Raw genomic sequence first — 24,487 nt, 5'->3', positions numbered from 1 at the left:
AGTCTAGGAGATCAGGGAGTGTCTGGGACTAGGGTTGGTTCTAAGGGAGTCTGGCCAGGCCGTGGAGCCTCCTGGACCAGTCACCCGTCAGAGGAGCCCAAAAGCCCATAGGAACAGGTCTGCCTTGGTGTTTCTGCTTGGTCACTAGAGGGAGCAGTCGAGGGGCCCTGGGTCAAGCCCACTCCCGTCAGTAGACCTGCGAGGCAGATTCTCACAGCCCCACACCGTGACGTGCACCTTGCATTTTCTCATTTCATACTGAAAAAAAAAAAAAAATCTGGGAGCTAGGTACTGTGAATGATCCCATTTTACAAATGAGAAAACCAAGTCCAGGGTGCCAGGCTGCTAATAATGCAACCTGTCTGAGTTCACAGAGCTGGAAGTGGCCAAGTAGGGAAGGGAAGGAAGTTACATCATCAGCTCTGTGGTGGTGCGCTCGTCTCCGAGGCCCCCTGCTTCCAACCTCAGGGCCGTTAGCTGGCTACCCACAGTCACGGGAGAAGGATGCAGGGGCCCCGATGAGAACCCCAGCCCCTCTGGCCTCCAAGTCCTGGCTCTTGCCAACATGCCACTGTCTTGCCAAGGCTCTGCCCGCTTGTGTTTTGTCTGACCCCTGGAAACTGGCTTTTGTGTCCACGACAGAAACTATGCCAGCTAGAGCCGGAGGGGCGCGTGAAGGTGGACCTGGTGCTGCGGGTGGCCGAAACCCTCCTGGCGTGTTGCCGTGAGGACCAGAAGCCCGAGATCCTGGCCCAGCTGAAGGACATCAAAGCCCAATGGGAGGAGACGGTCACCTACATGACTCACTGTCACAGGTAGGGTGGCTGGGGACCCTGGCAGGCCTTTGCAGCTGCTGGGGACCCTCCTTGGCCGCCACACTGTCCTGGGGCCTCCGCCCAAGGGACATTTCTCCAGTCCTGGGATCGCCGGGAACAGGATGTTCTCTTGGGATTTTGGCCAGCGCCGCCTGCCTCTTTCTAATTATAATCAAGCTTAATGATGATAATAGGCAGTGGGAGCCCCCTCGTGTTTTGCCAACAATTAGTTCTTAGTAACTTGCCATGTGTTCGTCCTCCAGCAGAATGGCAGAGTGGCTCTGGAGTGAAAATTGCCTTGCCAGCAATTCAGCCTAGATCTCTGCCTAGACCTGGGAGCCAAGGAGGGATGGGGGTTAGACAGACCTGAGATTGCCCCTTGCTGTGCTGGCTACTTGCTGTGCGATCTTGGGAAAGTTACTTGACCTCTCTGAGCGCCAGGCTCCTCATCTGGATAAGGGGTGTCATCAAGTGTTCCTTGAAGGTGGTCGAGAAGATGGAAGAGGATAACAAATGTCAAGGGCAAGGCACAGTAGGCCCTCAGTACACGGGAGCCGCCAGCGTCCCCTTCATCTTTATGAAACCAGAATGTTGAGGGCTGGGGTGACTTGGCCCAGTGGTGTCTGCTAGAATTCCAAAGTGGTTTGATGTGGGCTGGATAGGCAGGGCCATCTCCATGTTACAGACGGGGAAACTGAGGTGGGCGAGGAGGCAGGGAGAGGCAGCGAGCTCATGGCACCTCTGGAACCCACACACAGGCCCCCAGCCTTCTGCCCCTCTGAGCCGGGGACAAGCCCCCAGATACTCCTGCGCTCTGGACACTATTAGACACGGGGGATCATGGCCCCATGCTCTCTGTCTGCAGCCGCATCGAGTGGGTGTGGCTACACTGGAGCGAGTACCTGCTGGCTCGAGATGAGTTCTACCGCTGGTTCCAGAAGATGATGGTGGTGCTGGAGGCCCCCGTGGAGCTGCAGGTGGGCCTGAAGGAGAAGCAGTGGCAGCTGAGCCACGCCCAGGTGCTGCTGCACAACGTGGGCAACCAGGCCGTGCTCCTGGACCGGCTGCTGGAGGAGGCGGCCTCCCTGTTCAACAGGATCGGAGACCCCAGTGTGGATGAAGATGCCCAGAAGAAGATGAAGGCAGAGTACAGTGCGGTGAAGGCCAAAGCCCAGGTGCGTGAGGTGGGGTGGGCTCTAGCTTCGCCCCTGCATCCAGTTATCCGCCACTGTTTACCCATGCAGCTACACGTTCGCTCCCTAAACATCTACCCCCGCCCCGTACTCGCCATCTACTGTTCATCCACCCAATACCCAGTCACCCACCGGCCACCACCATGCATCCACCTGCTCGCCCTCCTACCCACTCCCCATCTGTCTCCCCACTGAACTACCCAATCTGCCATTCGCTATCCCCCCACCCACTACCCATCCCCATACCCCCCAACCATCTCTCTGTACCCACCCTCCCAGCCATCTGTTACTCATCCAGCCATCTCCCATCAGCCTAACCAAGCTCGTATTCACCCACTGTCCATGCACTCGCCCACCCTCCCCCTCACTACCACACATCTGCCTTCCATCTACTCACCCACCCACCCCTCCGCCTTCACCCACCCGTCAGCCTATATGGTGTACCATCCATACACCTGGTGCCGCCTAGTGCTGAGTACACATGTGGTGCTTAGCACGTGTGCACTGACTGATGGTGTGATGCTCGCCTTTGCCCAGCTTCTCTCCTCTTCCCCCACCCCTCCTTCCCTTCTACCACCCTCCAGCCCTTCCTTCTCTGCTCGATTTTGACCTTCCCCCAATCCTTCTGCCCATTCTTTGTCCCCATACCCACACCTCATTATATCCTTGACTATTTTTTTTACAGATCTTATTTATTTAGTTAGTTAGTTAGTTATTGGAAGTGTGCAAGCAGGAGGAGGGGCAGAGGGAGAGGAAGAGAGAGAATCTCAAGCAGACTTCCCTCTGAGCACGGAGTCCAACGGGCCCATATATCTTTGATTTTTAACCAGTCCGTTGAGTTATCAATTTCCATTACGAGTATTTTTTAAAGAAATTCTAATTTTTCTTTTTTTAATTACCTCCATTGTTCTTTCTCTCATTGTATAAATTTTGCCCTCCTTCCAGATAGGGGCTCCATCTGTAAGCATTCTAAGTATACATAGTTTGCAATCTCCATCAGATTGTTCAGGTAGCTGAAGTCCAGAGCCTGACCTGATGTCCACTGGGTCTCCTGATGGGATGAATGATTTCCTTGGGGCCTTTGTAGTTTTGAGCTTGAGCTTGTGCCGAGCAGGACTATCTGTAGATCTCTGTGGCTGGGGCCTGACCCTCCAAGTGGCCTGTGTTTGCTTCAGCCAGGCTTCCCCAGGAATTCACCTTCATGAGTCCTCTGTTCATATCAGTGTGTTCGCTGGGGAGTTCCTGTTTCTAAACTTGAACCCCAAGCCAAAATTCTGTGAGAGGCCCCTGGCTCTGTACTCTGAAAGGTGATTGTTTTTCTCATTTGTTTTGGTTTTATTTTTATCCCAGAGCCCAAGCTGAAACCCAGACTTCTTTCTTGTGTTTTGCATATGGGGAGATTTTTCTAGTTCTCCCTTAAGGGTTCTGACATTTGGCATTGCCTCCTCTGGGCCCAAAGTCTTACTTCCTCCACGAGCCTGAGCACTAAACCCAGGAAAACCTCAAGCACACCTGTGAGTTTAGCAATCTCTAATCTTTGCTTGTGGTCCACTCCATGTCTCTTCCCTTGATGTGTGCACACACAGGCCTACGTTTAAACAACGCTTGTTAAATTTTGTGCAGTAGTTTTGGCTGTCGGTCGTGGAAGGGTATTCAGGCTTTCTAGCCCACCATATTGCTGGGTCCTTCCTGATTACAGTTTAAGGGCAACAGGCCTATAACAAACAGGGATCCTGGAATGCACTAACAAGAACAGGACTGAGGTCCCTGATTGCTTGGGAAGGGACCTGGGTTCAAGCCAGGCTCTGCTGCTTCCCAGCTGCATGGCCTCGGGGCAGCTCGCCCTACCTGCAACCAGGCTGAGGACTGAATGAGTTCACAAGTGAGCCCTTTGAAAACTGCCAGATGGCCTCCCAGTAGAAATTTACCTCTACCCTCAATAGCAATGAGAATAAATAGCAACCACCATGGAGCTTGAGACACAGCAGGTGCCCGGAGCTGTTTGTTGAATGAATGAGAGCCCCGCCCTTCAGCTTGGTGGTGCACAGTTCCCAAGGCCCGGAGGGAAGGGACAGGAGGTTGTGGGGCAGCTATGTCCGGGCCAGAATGGAGGGGCAACGTGGGTAGGGAGCCTGGCTCTCATATGTATAGCCAGTTGGCCCTCCCCAAGTCCTGAGTGGTGGCAAGGATCATGATTCTCCAGGTCTGCCCCTGGGGCCCAGGCAGAGAAGGTGCCTGCCCCCGTGGCCTCCTTGTTGTGACTTTATAGGAAACAGGTGCTCCTGTCAATCAGCAGAGAGCCTTTGCAGCATGCAGAGGACAGGAAATGGAAAGTAGTTAGGCTTGTGGGTGTGTGTGCATGCGCATGTGTGGAGGGGGCGTGCCGGGGGCCCCTCGTGAGCACCAGTCCTGGCCCACGTGGGGAAATGATCACCTCAGAGATCCTCAAGGTCCCTCCGGGGGACCCTCCCCTCACTGGATCCAAAAGCTCATAAAGCACGATTCTTCTTGGCGGCGTCTATCTTTTCTAAGTCTCTTCATGTCTTTGGGCTCATTTGGTCCTCCCAGCCTTCTCGTATGGTAGATAGAGCAGGTTTGACTGGGCCCATTTTGCAGACTTAAACAAACATCTAAGTGGCAGGCCCCACTGTCCCACTAGGAAGACTCAGAAGGTTCTAGGCGACGCTCAGGGTAAGCTCTACCCTCAGCAGTGCCTCAGGTCCTGGCCCCGTGCCCATCAGGGAGGGTCACGCTGAGAAAGTGGAAGGCAGCAGTGAGTGGGAGGTTTAGAGCCCCTGGAGGAGGGAGCACTGTGCTTCCTGGGGTTCCCAGGAGGCAGAGACCAGCTAGCAGGGTCTGCGGGGCAGGAGCGTGGGGGTGCCCGTGTTTGCAGGGTGACCTGATCCTGCGTGGAGAAGTAAATTCAGTTTGGCTTTTCCAGCTGTTGGCTGAAGCTCACAGACACTGGATTTTCTCTTCCTGGCCACCAGAGCCTTGGGAGCTCTGTTCTTACTCATGGGGGGCCCTGTCAGCCCATGGACGGGGAGGGGCTGGTGAGCCACCGAGCTGCTGCTTGTCTCCCCCGGACTGGGCCATAGCAGACCAGAGGTGCCGGCTAGGGAGGGGCCGGGGCAGGCCCCTCCGAGCCCTCTGAAGTCATATGCAAACCTGTATGAGTGCCTTTTGCTGGGGAGAAAAACTACAGCTTCCTTCAGATTCTAGAGGGGGGCATGAGCTTCCAAAGACAGAATTTACTGAGCAAATCAAACTTTGGCACTGTCCTTAGTAAGAGATTTAACGTCCAACCCCATGGTCCTCATTAGTGAAATGGGATATAGCCCCCCAACACACACCAACCCCCTGGGACACAGCCCAGCCTTCCAGCCCTAGACAACAGGAAAATACCCGAGCTCTATCCTAAGCAAGGTGGGGAACGCTGCATGTCCTGGGGTCCCTGAAGATCCTTCGTAGTCCAGATACCTCCTGGGCACCTGCCTTGGACATTGGACAAAGGCCTCACCTTGCATGGAAGGCTTTCCCAAGGCAGATAAGAAAACCGTCCCAGGGCAGGCAGCTGAAACGCTCCTAGCCCAGGGACAGGTCAAGGGCCGTGTCAGAATCCCCAGGGACCCAGGCCTGTGCTCAGGGTGGGTCTCCGTGGCGTTGTCCTAGTCCGCTCAGGCTGCCATAACAGAACACCACAGCACAAATGTATTTCTCATGGTTTTGTAGGCTGTGAAGTCCCAAATCAAGGTATTGGCAGATTCAGCCCCTGGTGAGGGGCCTTTTCTTGGTTTGTAGATGGCTGCCTTCTTGGTCTCATGGCAGAGAGAGGGGGACAGTAAGCTTTTGCTGTCTCTTCTTATAAGGGCACCGATCCCATCCTGGGGACCCCACCCTCATGACCTCAAGTGATCCTAATCTCAACGGCCCCACCTCCAAATGCCAACACGTTGGGGGTTAGGGCTTCAACCTATGAATCGGGGGGTCACAACTCAGTCTGTAGCGGACATGCTTTGTATTAGTCCCTTGCCTTTCCCCAACGAAGAGTCCATTTCAGCATTTCTCAAGCTAGTTAGCAGGTCATAGTTTTCACCCCCTGAAAATCCATGTTTGACTTCCAATATGTTCATTAGCAAAGCCACTGGTGTTGCGGGGGACAGGAGCACAGAGGCACTGTGGGGGCCACCTCTGGACTGTGGCCTTTGCGGCCAACCCCTGGAGGGAGGTCCCAGGACTCGATCTGCTGGCCACGCTCTGGGGTGAGCAATGGCATATTGTTAACCCCAGACCTCAAGAGTCAAGAATAGAGCAGCCTGGTTGCCAGTGGGGTCCTGCTTGTTTATTGTGAGTTTTATTTTTAATCCACCAATTACATTTTGTGAAAGGGCCAGGCGCCCAGCAGCATCCCCACCCCGCCGCCCCCGCTTCCCGAGGCGGCTCTCGAAGGGGGCGTGGCCGTCTGGCATCTGGGCCATGAATCAAAGCGGTTGGCGCAGGCTTGCAGAGGCATCAATCCACGCTGCCCTTGTTAATTGGTTGGGTTTTGACATTCCTGACAACTCTGCCTGCCACCGATGTTTTAATTGCTCAGTCTGATGAGGGAAGGTTGAGGACTCCCCCATTTGTCACCCCTGTCATCCTGCAGCGGAGCCGGCCTGGCCGAGGCTGAATTGTGCTCTGTGATCGTTCTGCCTGGCACAGAGCGGGTCTGGACGCCTGCCCCGCTCGGCCGTGCTGGGCTCCGAGCGTCTGCTCACTCTCATGGAGGCTTTTATTTACTCTGCGTTTCCCAAGCGCCAGCCAGCACCTCATTGCTCATATGCAGGGCCTCCGGCCAGCACTTTCCGGGGGAGACTTCGCTTTGCTACAACATTTATCACCATCATCGTCAACCAGGGGCCCCGCATTTATTCTCTGCTTGTTATTCCTGACCCACTTTCAGAAATGAGGCTTTCCCGGGGACAGGGGCAGCTCTGGAAGGGTTTTGATGGATGCAGACAATCCTGTGGGAAGAGGGAGCCAGCACGGGAGGCGTGATGGAGAGGGCCATGGTCTCTTGGTCCACGTTTGGAATTCAGGCAGCCGCTGTGCGCTGCTGGTGATGCTCTGAGGCTCAGTCTGTTCGTGGGAGGCTCCCAGCTCTTCACTGAAGGACTTGGTCCTGTGCCTTGGTTTCCCCATCTCTAAAATGGGGATATTTTCTCCTCCCTGTCCTGGTTGTTGCAAAGGTCTAAATGAATTAATATTCATATTTTCAGGTGTGGTGAGGACTTTCTCAAAGGGCAAGGAAGTTTTCTGAATCCACATGTCTGTCCACACTTCCCATTCGAGAACTTTTGACTCCATTTTGGAGGGGGTCAGCGCCCTCCTGGACACAGCCGGCTCCCCGGCTAAGTAAGAGCTAAAGCCAGCAAACAAGGGCCTGTGGGCCAAATTTGCCCCATCTCCTGATTTTGTACGGCCCGCGAGCTGAAAATGGCTTTTACCTCCTTAAAGGGAGGAAAATAAAAAGCAGAATCTTTCAGGACATGTGAAAATGATACGAAATTCACATTCCAGTGTCCACATTTGAGTTTTATGGGAATACAGCTTGCTTTACGGGTTTGCCTCTGGCAGCTTGTGAGCCACAACCTAGCACCTTAACTGGCTGCACAAGACACCACAGGGCGGATAAAGCCAGAAACACCCACTGTCTAGTCAGCCCACCTCTGGATCGGAGCCGTGATTTTGGAATTGGGCACTGGCCACTTGAAATCTTGTCTAGAAGGCCCTTCAAGAGTTACGTGACCTCCCAACATCAGCCTGGACATCTGCATAATGGGCGGGCTTGGCATCATTGGGAAAATTAAGATCGTGCTTGCCATGTTCCAGGGTTCTAGGCACATAGCGTGTGCTTATGAAAAGGAAGTCCCCTCTTTCGCTCTTCTTGGCTCTCCTTGAAAACTTCTCTCTGCTGGCCACACTCCGTGTTGATTTCTCCCTGCCTTTAGGGAAGCGTTCATTCACAGAGCCACCTTGCGCGGGGCCTGGGGAGGAAGTCAACCAGAGCCCGGTGCGTCGGGAGCCCTTGGCTCCCCCCGCGGATGACAAGGCGTGGGCAAGGCCAGGAGGAAAGCACAGGACAGAGGGAAGGCTGCTCACTGAGCCTGGGGGCAGCGGGCCAAGTTGGAGGAGGTGGGGCCTGGAGGTCAGTGTATCTGGGTGGAGCTGCTCACCTGCCCACTCCCGCTCGTGTGACGAGAGAACAGGGGACAGCAAGTGACAGGAATCAAAGGCTCACAGGTATTAGGTGCTGACTAGCTGCCCAGCGTGATTCTGGGGTTGTGTGAGCTCTGCATTTAATCCCACTGCACCCCAATGAGGTGGGGGACTGTTATTATTAACCGTAGGTACAGGTGCGGAGACTGAGGCACGAGGCAGGCCAGGGTTCAAGCTGTGGGCAGTGGGCTCCCGAGCCCAGGGTGTTGACCGCAGGGCCCTGCCCTTGACCTGTAGGCTGCAGCACTGAGATCTGGGCCTGTGGGCAGTGGGGAGCCATGGAGGGCTTTAGAGAAATGAGGCTGTGTGATCAGGGATATGTTTGAGAAACAGAGTCCCTGGGGGTGCAGGTCTTATAACAGGGACACTGCTGTTTCCCCATGACAGCCGCCCTCAGGACACCATCTTGTCCCTGAGTGGTGAGAGCGAGAGTGGGATTGTCTGCAAAGCGAGGTGACTCCAGCTCATGCTAGCAACATCACCGTACCTGTGAGGAAATGGGGGCAGCCTGCTGCTTATTTGCATGCCCTGCAGACACGGCTGGCTCGGGCCACAAATGCCATTGGCCCAGTCTTGCCTTCTGGGTTTGAATCTTGGTGCTTTCCTACCCAGGTGACCTGGGGCAAGTGCTCTCTGAGGCATCGCTCCATGCCTCAGTTTCCCCATCTGTCAAACCAGGATAATAATAATAGTGTCAGCTGATGGCGTGGGCAGGAGAGCTCAATGGGATGGTAATGCACCTCAAGTTCCTCAAGCGGTCCTGGCACCTTGGCGAGTGCTCCAGTGATCACTTTGTGTAGCAGGAGTTGTTACAATGCCCCCGTCTTGCGTGCTACCCCCAGGACATGGCAGGAAAACATGTCGTTGACAGGCCCAGTGTGGACATGCTTTGACCAAGAGTCTCTTGGTTGACTCTAATAAGGTAGAGAAGAGCATCTGGGGATGTCTGTATCTTCGGCAAAAGGACGGACGGTTGAGTGCATCACACACACACACACACACACACAGAGGCAGGCCTTGAAGGCCAGGGGCGCTCTGGGCTGGGGACCTTCCTAGGTGGTGACTCTCCTCCCCTCCCACAGGACAGAGTGAGTCTGCTGGAGCAGATGACCCGGGAGCATGAGCATTTCCAGGCAGATGTGGACGAGTTCCAGCTGTGGCTGAAGGCGGTGGTGGAAAAGGTGAGCAGCTGCGTGGGACGGAGCTGCAGACTGTCCACCCAGCACCGTCTCTCCAAGCTGCAGGTAAACTGGGCTGTGTCTCTGTCAGAGGGGGCCACTGAGGAAACGCTCAGATATGGGGGCTCTGTGTTGTCGTTTGTTTAATAGGGTGTGCTGGGGGCCACGAGATACAAAATCCAAGGCACACAGACCCCACATGAGAAGCGTGGAATCTAGTGCGATATGTTTGGGGCCTCTGCTGCTTTCTGGAAATCTCTGAGCCAGCAGGGCATTTGGAAACCCAAGGCGGGGGCAGCATGGTCTGGACCAGTGGGTCTCAAATAGGGGACATTCCAGCGATGTCTGGAGATACCTTTTGGTGGTTACAGCAGGGGGTGGAGATGCTAATGGCATCTAGTGGGTGGAGGCCCGAGATGCTGCGACGCATCTTGTGATGCACAGAGCAGCCCCCACAATGGAGTGACCCCACTGCAGGTGTCAGAATGCCTCGGGTAAGGAACCCTGGTGTAGGCATCAGGCCTGCGGTGGTGAGAGGCTTGGTCCACTCTGGCCTTCCTGAATGGCTGTGACCTTGAATGAGCTTCTGACGTCCTCTGTAAAGGAAGTGTTAGTTACTGTCAGTAGTTCAAGGACCACATTATAAGTTTTGCCATAGATATACAGCCCCTGTACCATTTATTTCATATTTGTACTTAAGGTGACTCTTTTTTAAAAAAACCAGTGAACAATGACCCAAAAACATCTTACATGACTAGTATGAGAATGTTCATCAGACTGTATTTGTCATAGTCCCAAACTGAAAGCAAACTCAGATTTTAATCAGCAGAGTACTGGATAAACATATCGTGGAACAGGAGATATATATATATAGATATAGATATAGATGAATATATATATATGTGAACAGGAGATATATATATATATGAATACTACTCACAATAAAAAAATAAAGTACTAATATATACAACAACATGGAAGAATCTAAAGGGCATTTTGCTGAAAGAAGCCAGTTTCCAAAGCTAATATATTCTATGATTTCAGATATGTGGAGTTCTAGAAGCTTTTGGGATATTAGAAATGCTCTACATTTTGATCACAGTGTGGACTACACGGGTGTGAATATTTCTCAAAACCATCTGAACAGTAGTGCTTAGGATCTATATACTTGACTCCATGTGTTGACAGTTCAATAAAAAAGTGAAATATTTTGAAGGCACTTTCAAACAAAATAGATTTAAAGGTGTTTATATAAATTTTTTAAATTAAAAGTGGATGAATATTTTATTTGAAGGGAAAATTTACATCATTGTCATGAATGGAAAACCAGCACTCACTCCTAATTTGTAGAGAACCATAAAATAAATATAATGAAACCAAATGGGGTCACTAGGCTCTCTTTGGCTCCATCCTTTTGCCAGCCGAAGGCTCCGGGCCTGAGGCTGCCTCCGTCCTCGTTAAAAAGGAAGATCAACAAACATCAGAGAGGGTTAAAGATAGACCCAACAGAGATTTTCTCCTTGACTTAATCAAATGGCTATAAAAGACACCGGAAGGGAATTCTGTCCTCACCTTGCGAGTCAATGCTAACGAAGGCAGACAGTCCACTCCTTGGAAAGGCGCCCTGGACTCTAACCTGGGAATCAGGGATGGGTGTTTAGCATGACCTTCCCCGGGACTCGGGAAAATGCAGCAGATCTTTTCTCTCTCCCCTCATGCATTTCTCCGTCTCCGCCCCACCCCCCTGCCCCCTTTAGGACATCGCCGATGATTTTCCCCAGGGTGAGAAGTCCTTGAGGAGGCTGGAGGAACAGGCTGTGGGCATCATCCAGAACACCTCTCCTCTGGGTGCAGAGAGGATCACCGAGGGACTGGAGGACATGCGCAGAGTTCTGGAGAAGCTGTGCGTCCTCTGGAAGGAGGAGGAGGAGCGGCTGCAGGGCCTGCTCAGGTCCATGGGGGCCTGTGAGCAGCAGTGGCAGCAGCTGGAGGCCGAGCTGGGAGAGTTCAGGAAGGACCTCCAGAGGCTGGCCAAGGAGGCCCTGGAGCCCGCAGCAAAGGCGGGGACCGAGGACGAGCTGGTGGCCCGCTGGAGACTCTACTCGGTAAGCAGCGTTTGGCTGAGACATGGACCGTCCAGGGGCCCTGTGTGCCTCGGGGCCTCACCACTTGGAGCTCCCTTGCCTGGGGAGGCAGGGGGCGTGAATCAAGCTAAGCCTTAAGTACACTCACTTTGGTTTCCCTGGATCTTTGGTAACCTGAGTTCCCTGGGTGTAATACGCAAGTTAGGTGTTTGTACCCATTTTCCAGATGAGGAAACTGAGGCCTGGAGAGATTTCACTCCCCCCACCCCCAACATCCCCAGGATCAAACGATGAGTCAGAGGGTAAATAAGACCAGAGGTGGATTGGCTTTGAGTTTGCCATTCCCTTGCCCAGTGGTGGGACGTGGGGTGGACTTCCTGAGCCCAGAGCAGGGAGAGTTAGGTCAGAGGGAAAGTTCTTCAGTGTAGAGATGATGGGGTTCGGGGGAGACCCAGCAGACAATGCGCATCCTGGGAGGGTGGGGTGGCTTCCCACCCAGACACAGCGTGCAGAGTGCATTTGCCTTCCTCCCACCCGTGTACACACTCAGGAGGTCTGACTTATGGACAGAGAGATTTCTAAATAAGGATTCACATCCTCCCCCACTCCTATCTTTACTTACTAACTCACTGGGTTAGCTCCACATTAGCGCCATTAGGGGAAATGTCTAAAAGAAAAACTACCCAGATCCCACCTCCAGTCTGCATTGTTGTTCTGTTTTTTCTCTTCCTTCTAATGCTTGCCCATCTGCAAAAATATTTTTGTGTGGGTAGAAACAAGGCACATAGTGTTTAGGGCTCACTGAGCCTCGTAGCAGCCCAGATTCCACTGCAGCAACCACCTTTGCCCAGAGGGAACGTGCTTCCTCTTTAGGACTGTCCGCCTCAGCGCAGGTGGAGGTGGAGAGCACAGGGGTCAAGGGCGGGGGCTTTCGGGTCAGACTGCCTGGGCGCAGGTCCAGCATTCTCTCCTTGCTAACTGCGTGGTCCTGGGAGAGGTGCTTTAAACCTCAGTTGTATGCAGAACAGGAATGAACCCATGAAAGCTTAACAAGTGCTTGGCATAGCACCTGCCAAAGCCGGTTCTCAAAGAGGACAAAGTCGGGAGGGAAAGCCTAGAAAGCCCTGCCTCTGTCCCATCATGAGAGCTCCTTGCCTGCGCCCGGCTGTGTGTCAGGAAGCCTGTCCTGAGGCAGGGGGCTGATCACCTCCCTACGAACTCTGCCCCACCTGGTTCCAGTGTCTTCTCAATTACAGTCAAGCTGGGACTAACCGCAATCAATGAAAGGAAGTGTGGAATTTCTGACTTTTGTTCATAGGGGAGCATTCACATGGTTGTTGTTTGCACTTACTATGCGTTCTGTAGGAGGAAGCAGGCATACACATAGCTGACCTCCTCCAACCCAGCCCTCGGAGTGGCAGGGTGCCCTGGGACGAGGCCCACGAAACCCACCTGGTTCGGCCGGGAGCAGCCGTGGCCCAGCAGAGCAGGGGAAAGGTAGAGGGCATGTATCCCATCTTGCACCAAGAAGGAAATGTGGACTGTTCCCTCTTTTGAGAAACAGGCCTACTTCAGAGAAGGTGGTAGTGTCGGGACCCCAGGTGAAAGAGCCACGTGTTCACCTTCAAACCGACACAGTCCGGTTATTATTTACCTGGCATGCAATGTGCTGAGTGCTGGACAAACCTCTGCCGGGGGGTGGGGGGGGCACTGCCATGATCCCCTTTTATAGATGGGGAAACTGAGGCACTCATGAGTTGAAGACGTGCCTGTGGTTATGACCCTACAGGTGGAGGCAGGGATTTGAACTTGAACCTAGACAGTCTAACTCTAGAGCACATGCTTCTAACCCACTGTAACAGCTCAGACTCCCAGCTTTAGCAAATTAGCACAGTGAGAAGCAAGGACCGGGAGCGAGGACATCGGAGCTCAGGCTGGCCGTGATGTCCTGATCTCTCGGTCCCAGTCCCGAGACCCTCCCCCACAGAGAACAGGGCCAGGGAGTGATCTGTGGCATCCCCCTGCAGACCAGGCAGGACCATTCATCGGCTTCAGGGAGACTTTTTGTGCCTGAGGTTGAAATCAGAGCGGTTTTGTGACTAACGCAGCGTCGACCACAGCTGCCTCACACGGCCCCCCTCCCGGGCGTCCCAGCAATCCAGAAACTCAAGATGCCCACATCATGGGTGCAGAAGGCCAAGTGTCTCTTGTCCACAGCGTGGCCAGCCTTCCTGGGAGCGGGTGTGCGGGGCTTACTTTTGAATGGTTTGGAAACTGCGAGTTCACACACACCAGTTGTGTCTTCCTCTTCTATGAAAACTTGTACGGATTTCATTACATTTGCTTCATGATTGAATGTGGACAGATTCCGCATCCCGCTGCCCATACGGTGTTCCCTCCTGCCCCTAGCGGCTGCCTCCCATCCATCTGAGCTTGCGCCCTTGAGCTCCACGCTGGTCCCAGTTCACTTGTGGTTCGCCCAAGACTGAGGCTGGCTGGTTCACTAGTCCCTGTGAGTGGAGGATCTGGACCAAGGCTCAAGGTTGCGTGGGGGTAGCTGGGGAGGGGCACAACTTAGGCTCCTGCTCTGTACCCAGTGCCTGGTCAAGGGGGTGGCCCCATTTTACCAATGAGGGAACAGCCCGGGGTTGCCCAGCTAGGAAGGGGTCGAGGGAGTTTCCCGGACAGCCTGTGTCATGCCAAAGCCCAGCCCTTTCCACTACCCCATCTCACCTCCTACTGAGCACGGGCCCAGCAAGCGTCAAGGTCAAGGTCAAATTCCGCACTTCCTAGGACAGCAGGAAAGGGCTGTGTCTGGTGTCAGAATGCAGTCCAGCGAGTGGAGTGGTTCGAGAGTGCTCAGGGGAAATATCCTCTCGGCCTGCCAATACACGAACCAGATTCACAAAGCACCTTAGATTGTTTTTTTCCTTTAGTGCCGCAGAGTCTAAGAGCCAGAGGGCCCAGCTCCCATGTCAGGTCCACTGTCTACTTGCCCTGCAACCGTCAGGAAACTCTCAGCCAGAGTTCCCTTGGGTATACAATGGGGACACGGAGAATTACTTCCTAGGGTCTTTGCCCAGCTTCAGTGAATGGGACACCCAGAGCACTCAGCGTGGTGCAGTGTTCCCAAGATACTCGTTCTTTGTATTATTAGGTGCGGGCCCTCAGGACAACACTGAGGTCAGTGATAAAAGAAAAACCAGCTTGGTGAGAGCAAATGCCAAGGTCAGGGCACAGAGCGGGAGAGCAGGGCTGAGCTTCCGGAGACCCCAGTCCCTGCCCTGGGTGACGGGCTTCTCCCAGGCTAGCCCACTCCCACCTGCCACACTCGTCCCCCGGTCACTGACTCTCCCACGCCCCTCTGGTTTTGTCCCTGTGTCGTAGACAACGCGGACAGCGCTGGTGGCTGAAGAGCCCCGGGTGGCCCGGCTGCAGGCCCAGCTGAAGGAGCTCATCGCCCTCTCCCGTAACCCGCAGCCTCTCTCCGACAGCGTGGTCGCTGCCCTCCAGGAGTTCCAGAGGTATCCGGGCTGAGGGAGGTGGGACTCGGGCTGTGCCTTGAACCTCACGCTCAAAGGGTCTTCTGACCTCATCGAAGGCCATCACACCTGGTAACTCTAACATAATTCTGGCGCCCTCAACCCCTGGCATTTTGTTCCCAGAAGGAGGACTGGACTTAGCTTTGTTCCATGCGGCGTGGCTCATTCACCGACTTCCATCCCGTCTCTGTGTAGCATCACAATGGGGAGGCGTCCACCACGTAATGGCCCAAAGGGAGGGCTCTTCAGGAGCCAAACACCACCCCGCTGCCTGCAGATGGTGCTGACTCAGCATCCGAGCCTGTCTTCAGACCAGCCTCTACCTCCGCCTCGGCCCCTGGGCTCAGGCAGAGCCGGGGCTCCAGTGGTCTAGCTCAGCAAACACCAGCAGATCAAAGATCCACCCGCGCTGGAGCTGAGCACAGTGTAAATTTGCAACCTGTAGCTATTTTTGCTCCATGAGCCTCAGAGGTGTTGTGAACACAGCGCAACTGTCCACGTATCCAGAGCACCTTGCGTCCTTCCGCCTGATACAGAGCTTCCTTCCAAATGAACTTGGGGGGCTCCCCCTTGCTGTGTGTCTATACCTCGGAGCAGGGGCCCGGATCCAGCTTCTCTTGTTGAGGTTTTATGTGCTGGCTCCCCATGACTGGAAGTTGTAGTTGAGAGATTATTTCCAGAAATTATTGAGGCCCAGGGTGATGGTCTCTTCGATTTTGCTTTAGCTCCTGCGAGGTGCCTGGGGATAGGCAGTACCGGGCTAGGGGGTCCATGATTCCTCTTCGACGTTTGAGATTCTCTGGTCATGAGGCTGGGCTGCAAGTCTGTCTGAGAACTGGCTTACTTCCAGTGCACGTTAATCCAGAGGGGGAGACCTCTGAGGCCCCATGGCCACTCCCAGCAGCCTGTGGATGGGGGAGAGCCCACCATGGGGATAGTGTGCGCTGGGCTCCCTCGGGGTCCCGGTAGAGGCCTCAGTTCTGAACTGACCCCTCTCTCCCCCTTGCAGCATGAAGGGGAAGAGCACCAAGCTTCGCAATGCCACAGGGCTGGAGCTGTGGCAGCGTTTCCAGCGGCCTCTGCAGGATCTGCAGCTGTGGAGGGCCCTGGCCCAGAGGCTCCTGGATGTTACCGCCAGCCTGCCAGACCTGCCCTCCATTCACACCTTCCTGCCCCAGATCGAGGTAACCAGGTCCCGCCAGGAGGGCTGACCAGTGTGGGGGCGGGGGGAGGAGGAAGGCCCCCAGCCAGACATGACACTGTAGCCCGACTTCCAGGGACAGGCGTGTTCCTGGGTGCTCCAGGAATCTGGGTAGAGTTCGCTGCACCTGCCTGGCAAGTCCTGAGTTGGCACAGGAAATGTTATCAGTGACAAAGGTCATCCTCAATTCTTGGGTGGACCACAGGACTTTGTACTGACCCTCCCACACCCTTTCCCTCCAGGATCCTCCTGCAGATGGTCCTCTGGGGGAAGCATGAGCAATTCTAAGGGAGAACATGTGAGGCCATTACCTTTACTGCATGTGTAAAGGATGCATGTGACAAGTGACAGAAGGATCATGTGACAAGTGACAGAAATTCTGACCAATGGCAGCTTAAAATCCAGAGGCTTCCAGGTGGTTCAGGGCTGGCTTCATAGCTCAGCAGTATCTTCTAGGACCCAGGCTCTTTCTAGCTCCAAGCCACATCTCCCTTCATGGCCCCAAGATGGCTGCCACCACAGCAAGCTTGCATCTTCACGTGAACAACATCTTGTTCAAGAAGGAACAGCAAGGGGGCAAAAAGGGCTTTCTCTATTCACCATTTTGAACAGGGAGGCAAACCCTCCTTCCCAGAAGCCCAAGCAGATTCCTTACCTAGTGTTGGCCAGGTAACATGACTGTCCCTCGGCCAATCACTGGCTGAGAATGATGGGATTGCCAGGACCAGCTTATATGGATTATAGACATAACCCTGTGTTAAAATGTGATCAAAGAAGACAATTTAGATGATACGAACAAACTTTATTTAACACTTCATGAAGTGGACAGCCTCCTTTTGGAGAACTGCAAAATGGGGCAGACGGCCAAAAGGTTTCATAGGATACGGAATAAAGAACAAGGAAAAAACAGATAGAAAATATCTGATTGGCCAATGGCCAGCCTTGTTTGGGTTGAGAAGGCCGAGAGTTGGCTTGATGTTTGGGGATCGCAGACTAGATATAATGCATTTCTGGCCAAGCAGAGCATTTACGAGAACTCAAAACTTACCTGGAAGTTTCACTTGTTGCTTGGCATCCAGGGTGGAAGCAGCCCCATCTTGACCCTAGAAATTTATTTCGACACCTGTGACTGGGCACTTTGCCATCTGGACACACTGCTCATTGTTAGGTGAGCAAGAAGGAGGAATGAATGTTGGGTGAGGAGACGGTGGCATCTACCACAACTGCCCATCAACAGGCAGGCTCTGATTAGCCTGTCAACACTGCCTGATGGTATCCTGTGGAGCTCTGACGTCCATAAAATACTTTCAGGTCCAGCGAGTCTAAGACATACTGAGTGGGAGGAGACACAAAAGAGTATCAGATTATAAGCCTCATTTTATATTAATTTTCATTCTGGTTATGAAAGTCGTGCCTGCTTGGAGATGTAAAGATTTATGAAGAAGGAAACAAAAAACGCCCAAAATCCCACAAGCCCTTAGGACCACTGTTAACATGTGGAGGGACACAACATCACATTTTCTATCCAACCTGGTATTTCTGGGGAGGCCCTTCAACACATGTAAAATTCACTTTGGGGAGCCCTGAGGATTTTACATGTGTCAGAAAAATCAATTTTAGCTCAGACAATCCCAAGTAATACCATACCCTTTATATCTGATGAAAATCCATCTAGCCATTTCTATGCAATATGGTCACCAGCAGACAGAAGCCTTAAATAATTCATGACAATTTTCGCATATTTGGGATCATGTTATATAGTTGTATATTTTGAGATTTTTAGTTGGCACATCTGAGCTTTTTCTTGGCACAGGGGACAGACACCTCCAGATCACCTGGCCTGGAGACCAGCAAGGTTTACAATTGTGGTCCCACAGAACTATATATATTCACGTAAGAGCTGTTGCCTGAGAGTCTGGCTTCTAATCAGCCTGAAACTGGATGTTGATTGATTCCTTTTTCCCACACACTGGCAGGTCTTGGTACTCCCTCAACAATGGGAGCTATTAGAAATAAATTAGGCTGGTGGTGCCTGGCTGGCTCATTCGGTAGAGCATGCCACTCTTGAGCTCAGGGTCATGAGTTCGAGCCCCATGTTGAGCATAAAGCTTATGTTAAAAAAAAAAACAAAAACAGGCTGCTCAGACAAGCACAAAAGTTTCAGAGACAACCAAGAGCTAGGGCAAGGTTGAGCAATAAGTTTAATATCCTATACAAGGCCACTCCTTCAAGACTGGGAGAGGTGGCTTCTTTGCCTAATACATAGAAACAAACATTGATTGCTAAGCAAAATGAGGAAACAAGGAATATGTTCCAAATGAAAGAGCAAGATAAAACCTCAGGAAAAAAAAAAAATGCCCTAATGAAATGGAAATAAGTAGTATACCTGATAAAGCGTCCAAAGTCATGGTCATAAAGATGCTCACTGATCTTGGGAGAAGAATGGGTGAACACAACGAGAACTTCAACAAAAATAAATAAAATAAAATACAAGAAAGTACCAAACAGAAGTCATAGAACCGAAGAATACAGTGACTGAACTGAAAAATACACTAGAAGGTTCGGGAGCAGACGAGACGCGGCAGAGGAAGGGATCTGTGATCTAGAAGACAGGGTACTGGAGCACATTCAGAGCAGCAAAAAGAAAAAAAGAATTTTAAAAAGTGCAAATAACTTAAGGGACCTCGGAGACAACATCAGACAGAATAACATTTGCATTATAGATGTCCCAGAAGGAGAAGAGAGATAAAGGGGGCAGAAAACTTACTTGAAGAAGTAAAGACTGAAAACTTCCCTAACCTGGGGAAGGAAACAAACATCCAGGCCCAGGAAGCTCAGAGAGTTCCAAATAAGATGAACCCCAAGTGACCCATACCGAGACACACGATAATTAAAATGTCGAAACTTAAAGAATCTTAAAAGTAGCAAGAGAAAAATAATGTGTTACATACAAGGGAACCTTCAGGAGACTATAGGCAGATTTTTCAGCAGAAACTGGGCAGAGGGTCTGAATAGGCACTTTTCCAAAGAAAACATACAGGTGGCCAACAGGCATATGAAAAGGCGCTCAACATCACTCATCATCTGGGAAATGCAAAACCACAATGAGATATCACCTCACACCTGTCAGAATGGCTAGTATCAAAAAGATAAGAAAGATAAGAAATAACAAGTGTTAATGAGGATATGGAGAAAAGGGAACCCTCGTGCACTGTTGGTGGGGATATAAAGTGATGCAGCCACTGTGGAAAACAGTATGAAAGTTCCTCAAAAAATTAGAAGTAGAACTACCCTATGATTCAGCAATTCCACTTCTGGGTATTTATCTAAAGAAAACAAAAAACACTAATTCGAAAAGGTATCTGCACCTCCATGTTCATTGCATCATTATTTACAATAGTGAAGGCCTGAAAACAACCAAAGTGTCCACTGATGGATGAATGGATGAAAGAAGATGTGATATATATGTATATCTCATATATAATGGAATGCTACTCAACCATAAAAAAGAATGAAATCTTACCACTTACAGTAACATGGATGGATCTTGGGGGCATTATATTAAGTGAAATAAGTCAAGCAGAGAAAGACAAATACCACACGATCCCACCTCTATGTGGAATCTCAAAAAACAAACAAAACAAAACTCGTAGACACAGAGAACAGAATGATGGTGGCCAATGGGGCGGGGTGTCGGGGGTAGGCAAAATGAGTGAAGGGGGTCCAAGGGGTACAAACTTGCAGTTATAGAATAAATAAGTCATGGGAATGTCAGGTCCAGCATGGTGACTATTGTCAATATTGTAATGCATAGTGAAAATTGCCCAAAGAGTAAATCTTAAAAGTTCTCATTGTCATTAGGAAAAAATAATTCTAACTTTCTATGGTGACGGATGGTACTAGATTTATTGTGGTGATCATTTTTGCAGCATATACAAATATCGACTCGTTATGTTGTGCATCTCAAACCAATATAATGTTATATGTCTATTATACTTCAACTACAAATTTAAGGAAAAAAGATAAAATGTTTCCAAAAAGTCATCACTCTAAATGGCTGCATAATATGCTTTCCATTCTTACAATATTTAGGTTGTTTCCAGTTTTCCTTGTCATCAGTTGTATATGTTGAATACCTGTGTACACAGATTTTGATCTCCATTTCCATCATTTTCCTCCTCATGTTGCTGATGAGGGACCGGAGCCAGGGAGAAGTTAGAGCGTTTGTTCAAGGTCAGGCCACTTGAGAGGCAGAGCTGAGGCCAGAATGGTGGGTTCTAGCCTCTCCTCTTATATTCTTATTCCTGCTTTCACACTGGGTCCTGGGAACAGGTTTATGAAGCAGGCAAGGCAAGACAATTTTATTATTATCCTTTGACTGTTAAGGAAACCGTGTCCCAGAAAGGGGAAGGCACTTGCTCAAGGTCACACAGCAACTGAGTGTCAGGGCTGGCTTTGACCCCGGTCTGTTTGACTTGGCGGCAGGTGCTTTTCCCGCTGGATCACAATTGCATTTCCGTCCTGTCCTTCTCACTGGAGCAGAAAGCTAACCAGGACCTGTACCAGGCAGGAGGGAGAGGTACTGTCTTCCTAGAATGTGACTCAGGACTCCCAGGACAGGAGTTTCGCAGAGCAGTGTTTTGGAAAAGTGGGCAGGACTGGGTTTGTCCATGTTTAAATGCTGTTTGCTGCTGGGATCATGTCTTGGATTATGCTCACCAGGCTTTCCCAGGAAGGATGGCTTTCAGGGGCTAAGCTCAAGCTGCCAGCCCGATACGTCTTGGCTCAGCTTCTACACGTCTTGGCTCAGCTCCTACACCTAGCCTCAGGGTAGCCTATGGACTTGCAAAGTTCCTCCAGAACTGAGACACTAGGTCCCAACGTTGGACGTGGCTGAAATATTCGTTTCCAGAGGTGACTGTAACAAAGTGCCCAAACTCAGTGGCTTAGAGCAACAGAACCTCATTCTCTCATGGTTCCAGAGACGGCAAGGCCACAATCAGGGTGTCGGGAGGGCCATGCTGTCTCTGAAGCCTCTAGGGGAGAAGCCTTCCCTGCTTCCACTAGCTCCTGGTGTTTGCTGGTGGTTGTTGGTGTTCACTGGCCTGTAGACCCATCCCTCCAGTCTCGGCCTCTGTGGTCACATGGACAGCTTCTCCCCTTCTCTTCCCTCCACGTGTGTGTGTCTGGGTCCAGATTTCCCCTTTTAATAAGCACATGGGTCACATTGGATTCGGGTCCACCCTAGTGACCTCATTTCAGCTTGGTTACCTCAGTGAAGACCCTATCTCCAAATAAAGGCACATTCAGAGGTAGTTGTGGGGGATGATGGCTAAGACTTCATATCTTTTTGCAGGGGACACAGTTCATCCCGTAAGAGCTGGTGTAATGACCCTAGCAGAGAAGGGCCGTCTGTTAGTGTGTGCTCGCTGTGGGATGTGCACCATGTTAAATGCTGTCTAGGCCTCCCCTCATGTCAGCCTCATACAGCCCCATGAGTTGGGTGTGACTACGCCTGTTTTTTGCAGATAAGGAGACTGAGTCTCAGAACTACCCAAGGCCTCCCAGCTAGTACGGAATTCACACTCACGATGGCCAGGCCGAATTCTTAACTCCTGTGTCCAGGTTTGCTGAAAAGGGAGTGCAGGGCACCTTCTCCCTAAAGAGGCTTGTCCTCTCTCTGGCTGATCACAAGCCACATGCCTTCGTGGGAAGGTTAAACCAATTCAGTTGTGTCTGCCATGTTTGTGCTGCCCTTCCTCCGGGGACTCTCTCTGCCCTCCCAGGGCTGCTGGCAAAATTGCCTCCTCTAGGGAGCCTTCTCAGATTTCCCCAACCAGGAGAGTTCCGCTCTGCCTTGAACACCCATAGGGCTCCGTCGAAACTTTAAGGGAAATGATCACTTTGTGCCCTGAATTATAGTTACCTACCTGGCTGGGGGTCTTTGTTCTTCCTTCCCAGCTCTGTAGCTAGCTCAGTATCTCAGCAACATCACATGTATAAAATGGAAGGACTCTGGCCAGCTAAAGACAAGACCCTTGGCCTCCGGGCCCCTGGGCCCTCAGAGCAGCAAGACGTGCTTACCCCAAGCAGCGAATTAAGCAGCAGGAACCCGAGGCTCGGCCCAGGGCTTTGGGGCGGGAAGAGGGAGTGTAGGCTGGGGATGTGGTCAGGGCAGCCTTCCTGGAGGAGGTGGGACCTGGGCTGTGCTGAGTTCCGGCTGCGTGGGAGCCAGCTACTCATCACATAAGTCTCCTTTAGGTCCTTCCTTCACCTGGCGAGCTCCTACACATCACGATTCCACGCACGTGTCACCTCCTCTGGGGGGCCTTCCTGAATTCCCACTGACCATGCTCCCCTGGGCCCCCAGCCCCTTCAGAATGTCCTCAACAGCACTCCCAGGGGTAGTCCCACTGCTGTCAGCGATATGGGGGGGGGGTCACTGAGGAAAGGATCACCGGACAGTGGCAGTGGGGTGGCTAGGGAGGAGGTGGAGTTCTTGCCCAGGCTTTGGTGATAAGATGGAAGTGGGGGGCGAGAGAGCAATCGCGTTGACCCTGAAATGCAGGGCCTCCCTGATGCACCCTGCCGCCGCCTCCACCCCCGGCACAAAGGCGTGCGTCCCGCGGGGCACATGCAGCAGGACAGATGCGCTCCTGGACAGCTTCCCAGCCCGGGCCTGCCCTGCCGGGGCCCTGGGCTCACCGGACGCCTTGTCTGCCGTAGGCGGCCCTGGCCGAAAGCTCCCGCCTGAAGGAGCAGCTGACAGTGCTGCAGCTGAAGAAAGACTTGCTGAGGAGCATCTTCGGCCAGGACAGAGCGGCGGCCCTCTTGGAGCAGGTGGTGAGCTCCGTGCGGGACCGGGACCTGCTGCACAACAGCCTTCTGCAGAGGAAAAGCAAGCTGCAGGTGGGTGTCCCGGGCCTTCCTGGGAGGGAGGGGGGCGACCTGCATTCCTGCCTCAGCTGCACCACTGGCCGCTGGGTGGCCTGCCCTCTCCCTCTGTCCCCACGGCCTCAGCTCCTCGGCCGTACACCGGGTGCAGTGAACGAGCGAGCCTTCTCACTGGTGTCCTAGGCACCTGCCGCCCCCACCTCTGCCCCCCTCCAAGCCGCCCTCTACACCGTGTCACACAGAACTGGCTTCCCCAGAAGGGTGGGGCGGGTGTCAAAGGAGAAAACGCAGAGAAAATCGCCTGTAAAATTAAACCACCATAGAGCTGAACACCAATATTATTAGGAACACATTTCTGAATGACGACCCCGAAGTTAAGGTGTAAGGTGGCGGGTGATGGGGAGTGTATTCTTTCACATAACAGACATGAGCTGAGCGTGAGCTGCTCACGGGGCTCTGAGAGGGGCCGGGCACTCGCCGGGAGCTTCTTTCACATCTGGGATCCGTCTCACCCAAGGAGTCAACATTCAGCCCACATCTGAGGGTCAGTGGGGCAGAGGGTCTCTGCGGCAGCTCGTCCAGCTCTGCCCTTGGAGCTGGAGAGCAGCTGTAAAGGAGTGGGCATGGCTGTGTCCCAATAAAACTTTATTTCCAAAAACAGGCCTCTGGTGGGACCTGGTGTGGATGTGTTACGAGATGTAGTTCTGTACTAGAAAGCAGAACAGCCGTCATGTGAGGACCCCACGGTGATTCCAAGGAGGGCGTCCAACCCCCGCAAGGGCTCCAGGAAGGCTTCCTGGAGGGGGTGATGCCTGAGTGGGTATGAGGCAGCCAGGAGAAGGCTGAAGAAAGAGCGTATTGTTGTGAGTGGCAGGTTGTACAAGGTGCCTGTGAGGAAATTTCTTAACTTCTGTGCTGCCCGTTGTGTGTCTCCGCAGAGCTTGCTGGCCCAACACAAAGATTTTGGGGCTGCTTTTAAGCCCCTCCAGAAGAAGCTCTCAGACCTCCATGGCAGGGTCCAAGCTGAGAATGGGCTTCAGCAGGACCTTCCTGGGAAACAGGCCCACCTTTCAAGGTTGCAGGTAAGGGCTTGGTGGGGCCCGAGTGGCCTGGCTCGGGTTCTCCGCTGCGCCCAGAAGCAGCTCCCCTCCGGCAGCAATAACTGGCCAAACAGCCACCACCGAGCCCCTTCACCTGAGCTGACCTTTCGTCTGAATCGCTGCTGATTTATCTGGTGGTTTCTGGCCTCTGAGAGACCTTTAGTACCTGCAGCTGCTGATTCTGGAGCCCAACAAAATGATGTTTACTCTGTGATTCCA

General features: G+C 52.5%; 1 protein-coding gene across 2 annotated transcripts in view; it reads left to right on the top strand.

The window, feature by feature from the left end:
* Positions 1–24,487, top strand: part of SYNE3 (spectrin repeat containing nuclear envelope family member 3) — an 89,843-nt gene that overhangs the window by 42,539 nt on the left and 22,817 nt on the right. For both annotated transcript variants that reach the window (XR_010405306.1, XM_045901473.2), the window contains exons 3-10: positions 643–815; positions 1,681–1,990; positions 9,352–9,513; positions 11,205–11,552; positions 14,919–15,055; positions 16,083–16,257; positions 23,001–23,183; positions 24,107–24,250. Coding sequence is in view for 1 of the 2 variants with exons in the window: in XM_045901473.2 (XP_045757429.2) it covers positions 643–815; positions 1,681–1,990; positions 9,352–9,513; positions 11,205–11,552; positions 14,919–15,055; positions 16,083–16,257; positions 23,001–23,183; positions 24,107–24,250 (1,632 nt within the window). In the remaining variant the exon portion in view is untranslated. The remainder of the gene's footprint in view (positions 1–642; positions 816–1,680; positions 1,991–9,351; positions 9,514–11,204; positions 11,553–14,918; positions 15,056–16,082; positions 16,258–23,000; positions 23,184–24,106; positions 24,251–24,487) is intronic.

The sequence above is a fragment of the Mirounga angustirostris genome, unplaced genomic scaffold, assembly GCF_029215605.1.
Source record: "Mirounga angustirostris isolate CCGP_5_RB_7025 unplaced genomic scaffold, mMirAng1.0.hap1 SCAF_9, whole genome shotgun sequence".
NCBI classification, from domain to species: domain Eukaryota; kingdom Metazoa; phylum Chordata; class Mammalia; order Carnivora; family Phocidae; genus Mirounga; species Mirounga angustirostris.
The sequence above is the reverse complement of the archived record's forward strand: the minus strand, read 5'-3'. Positions and strand labels throughout refer to the sequence as shown.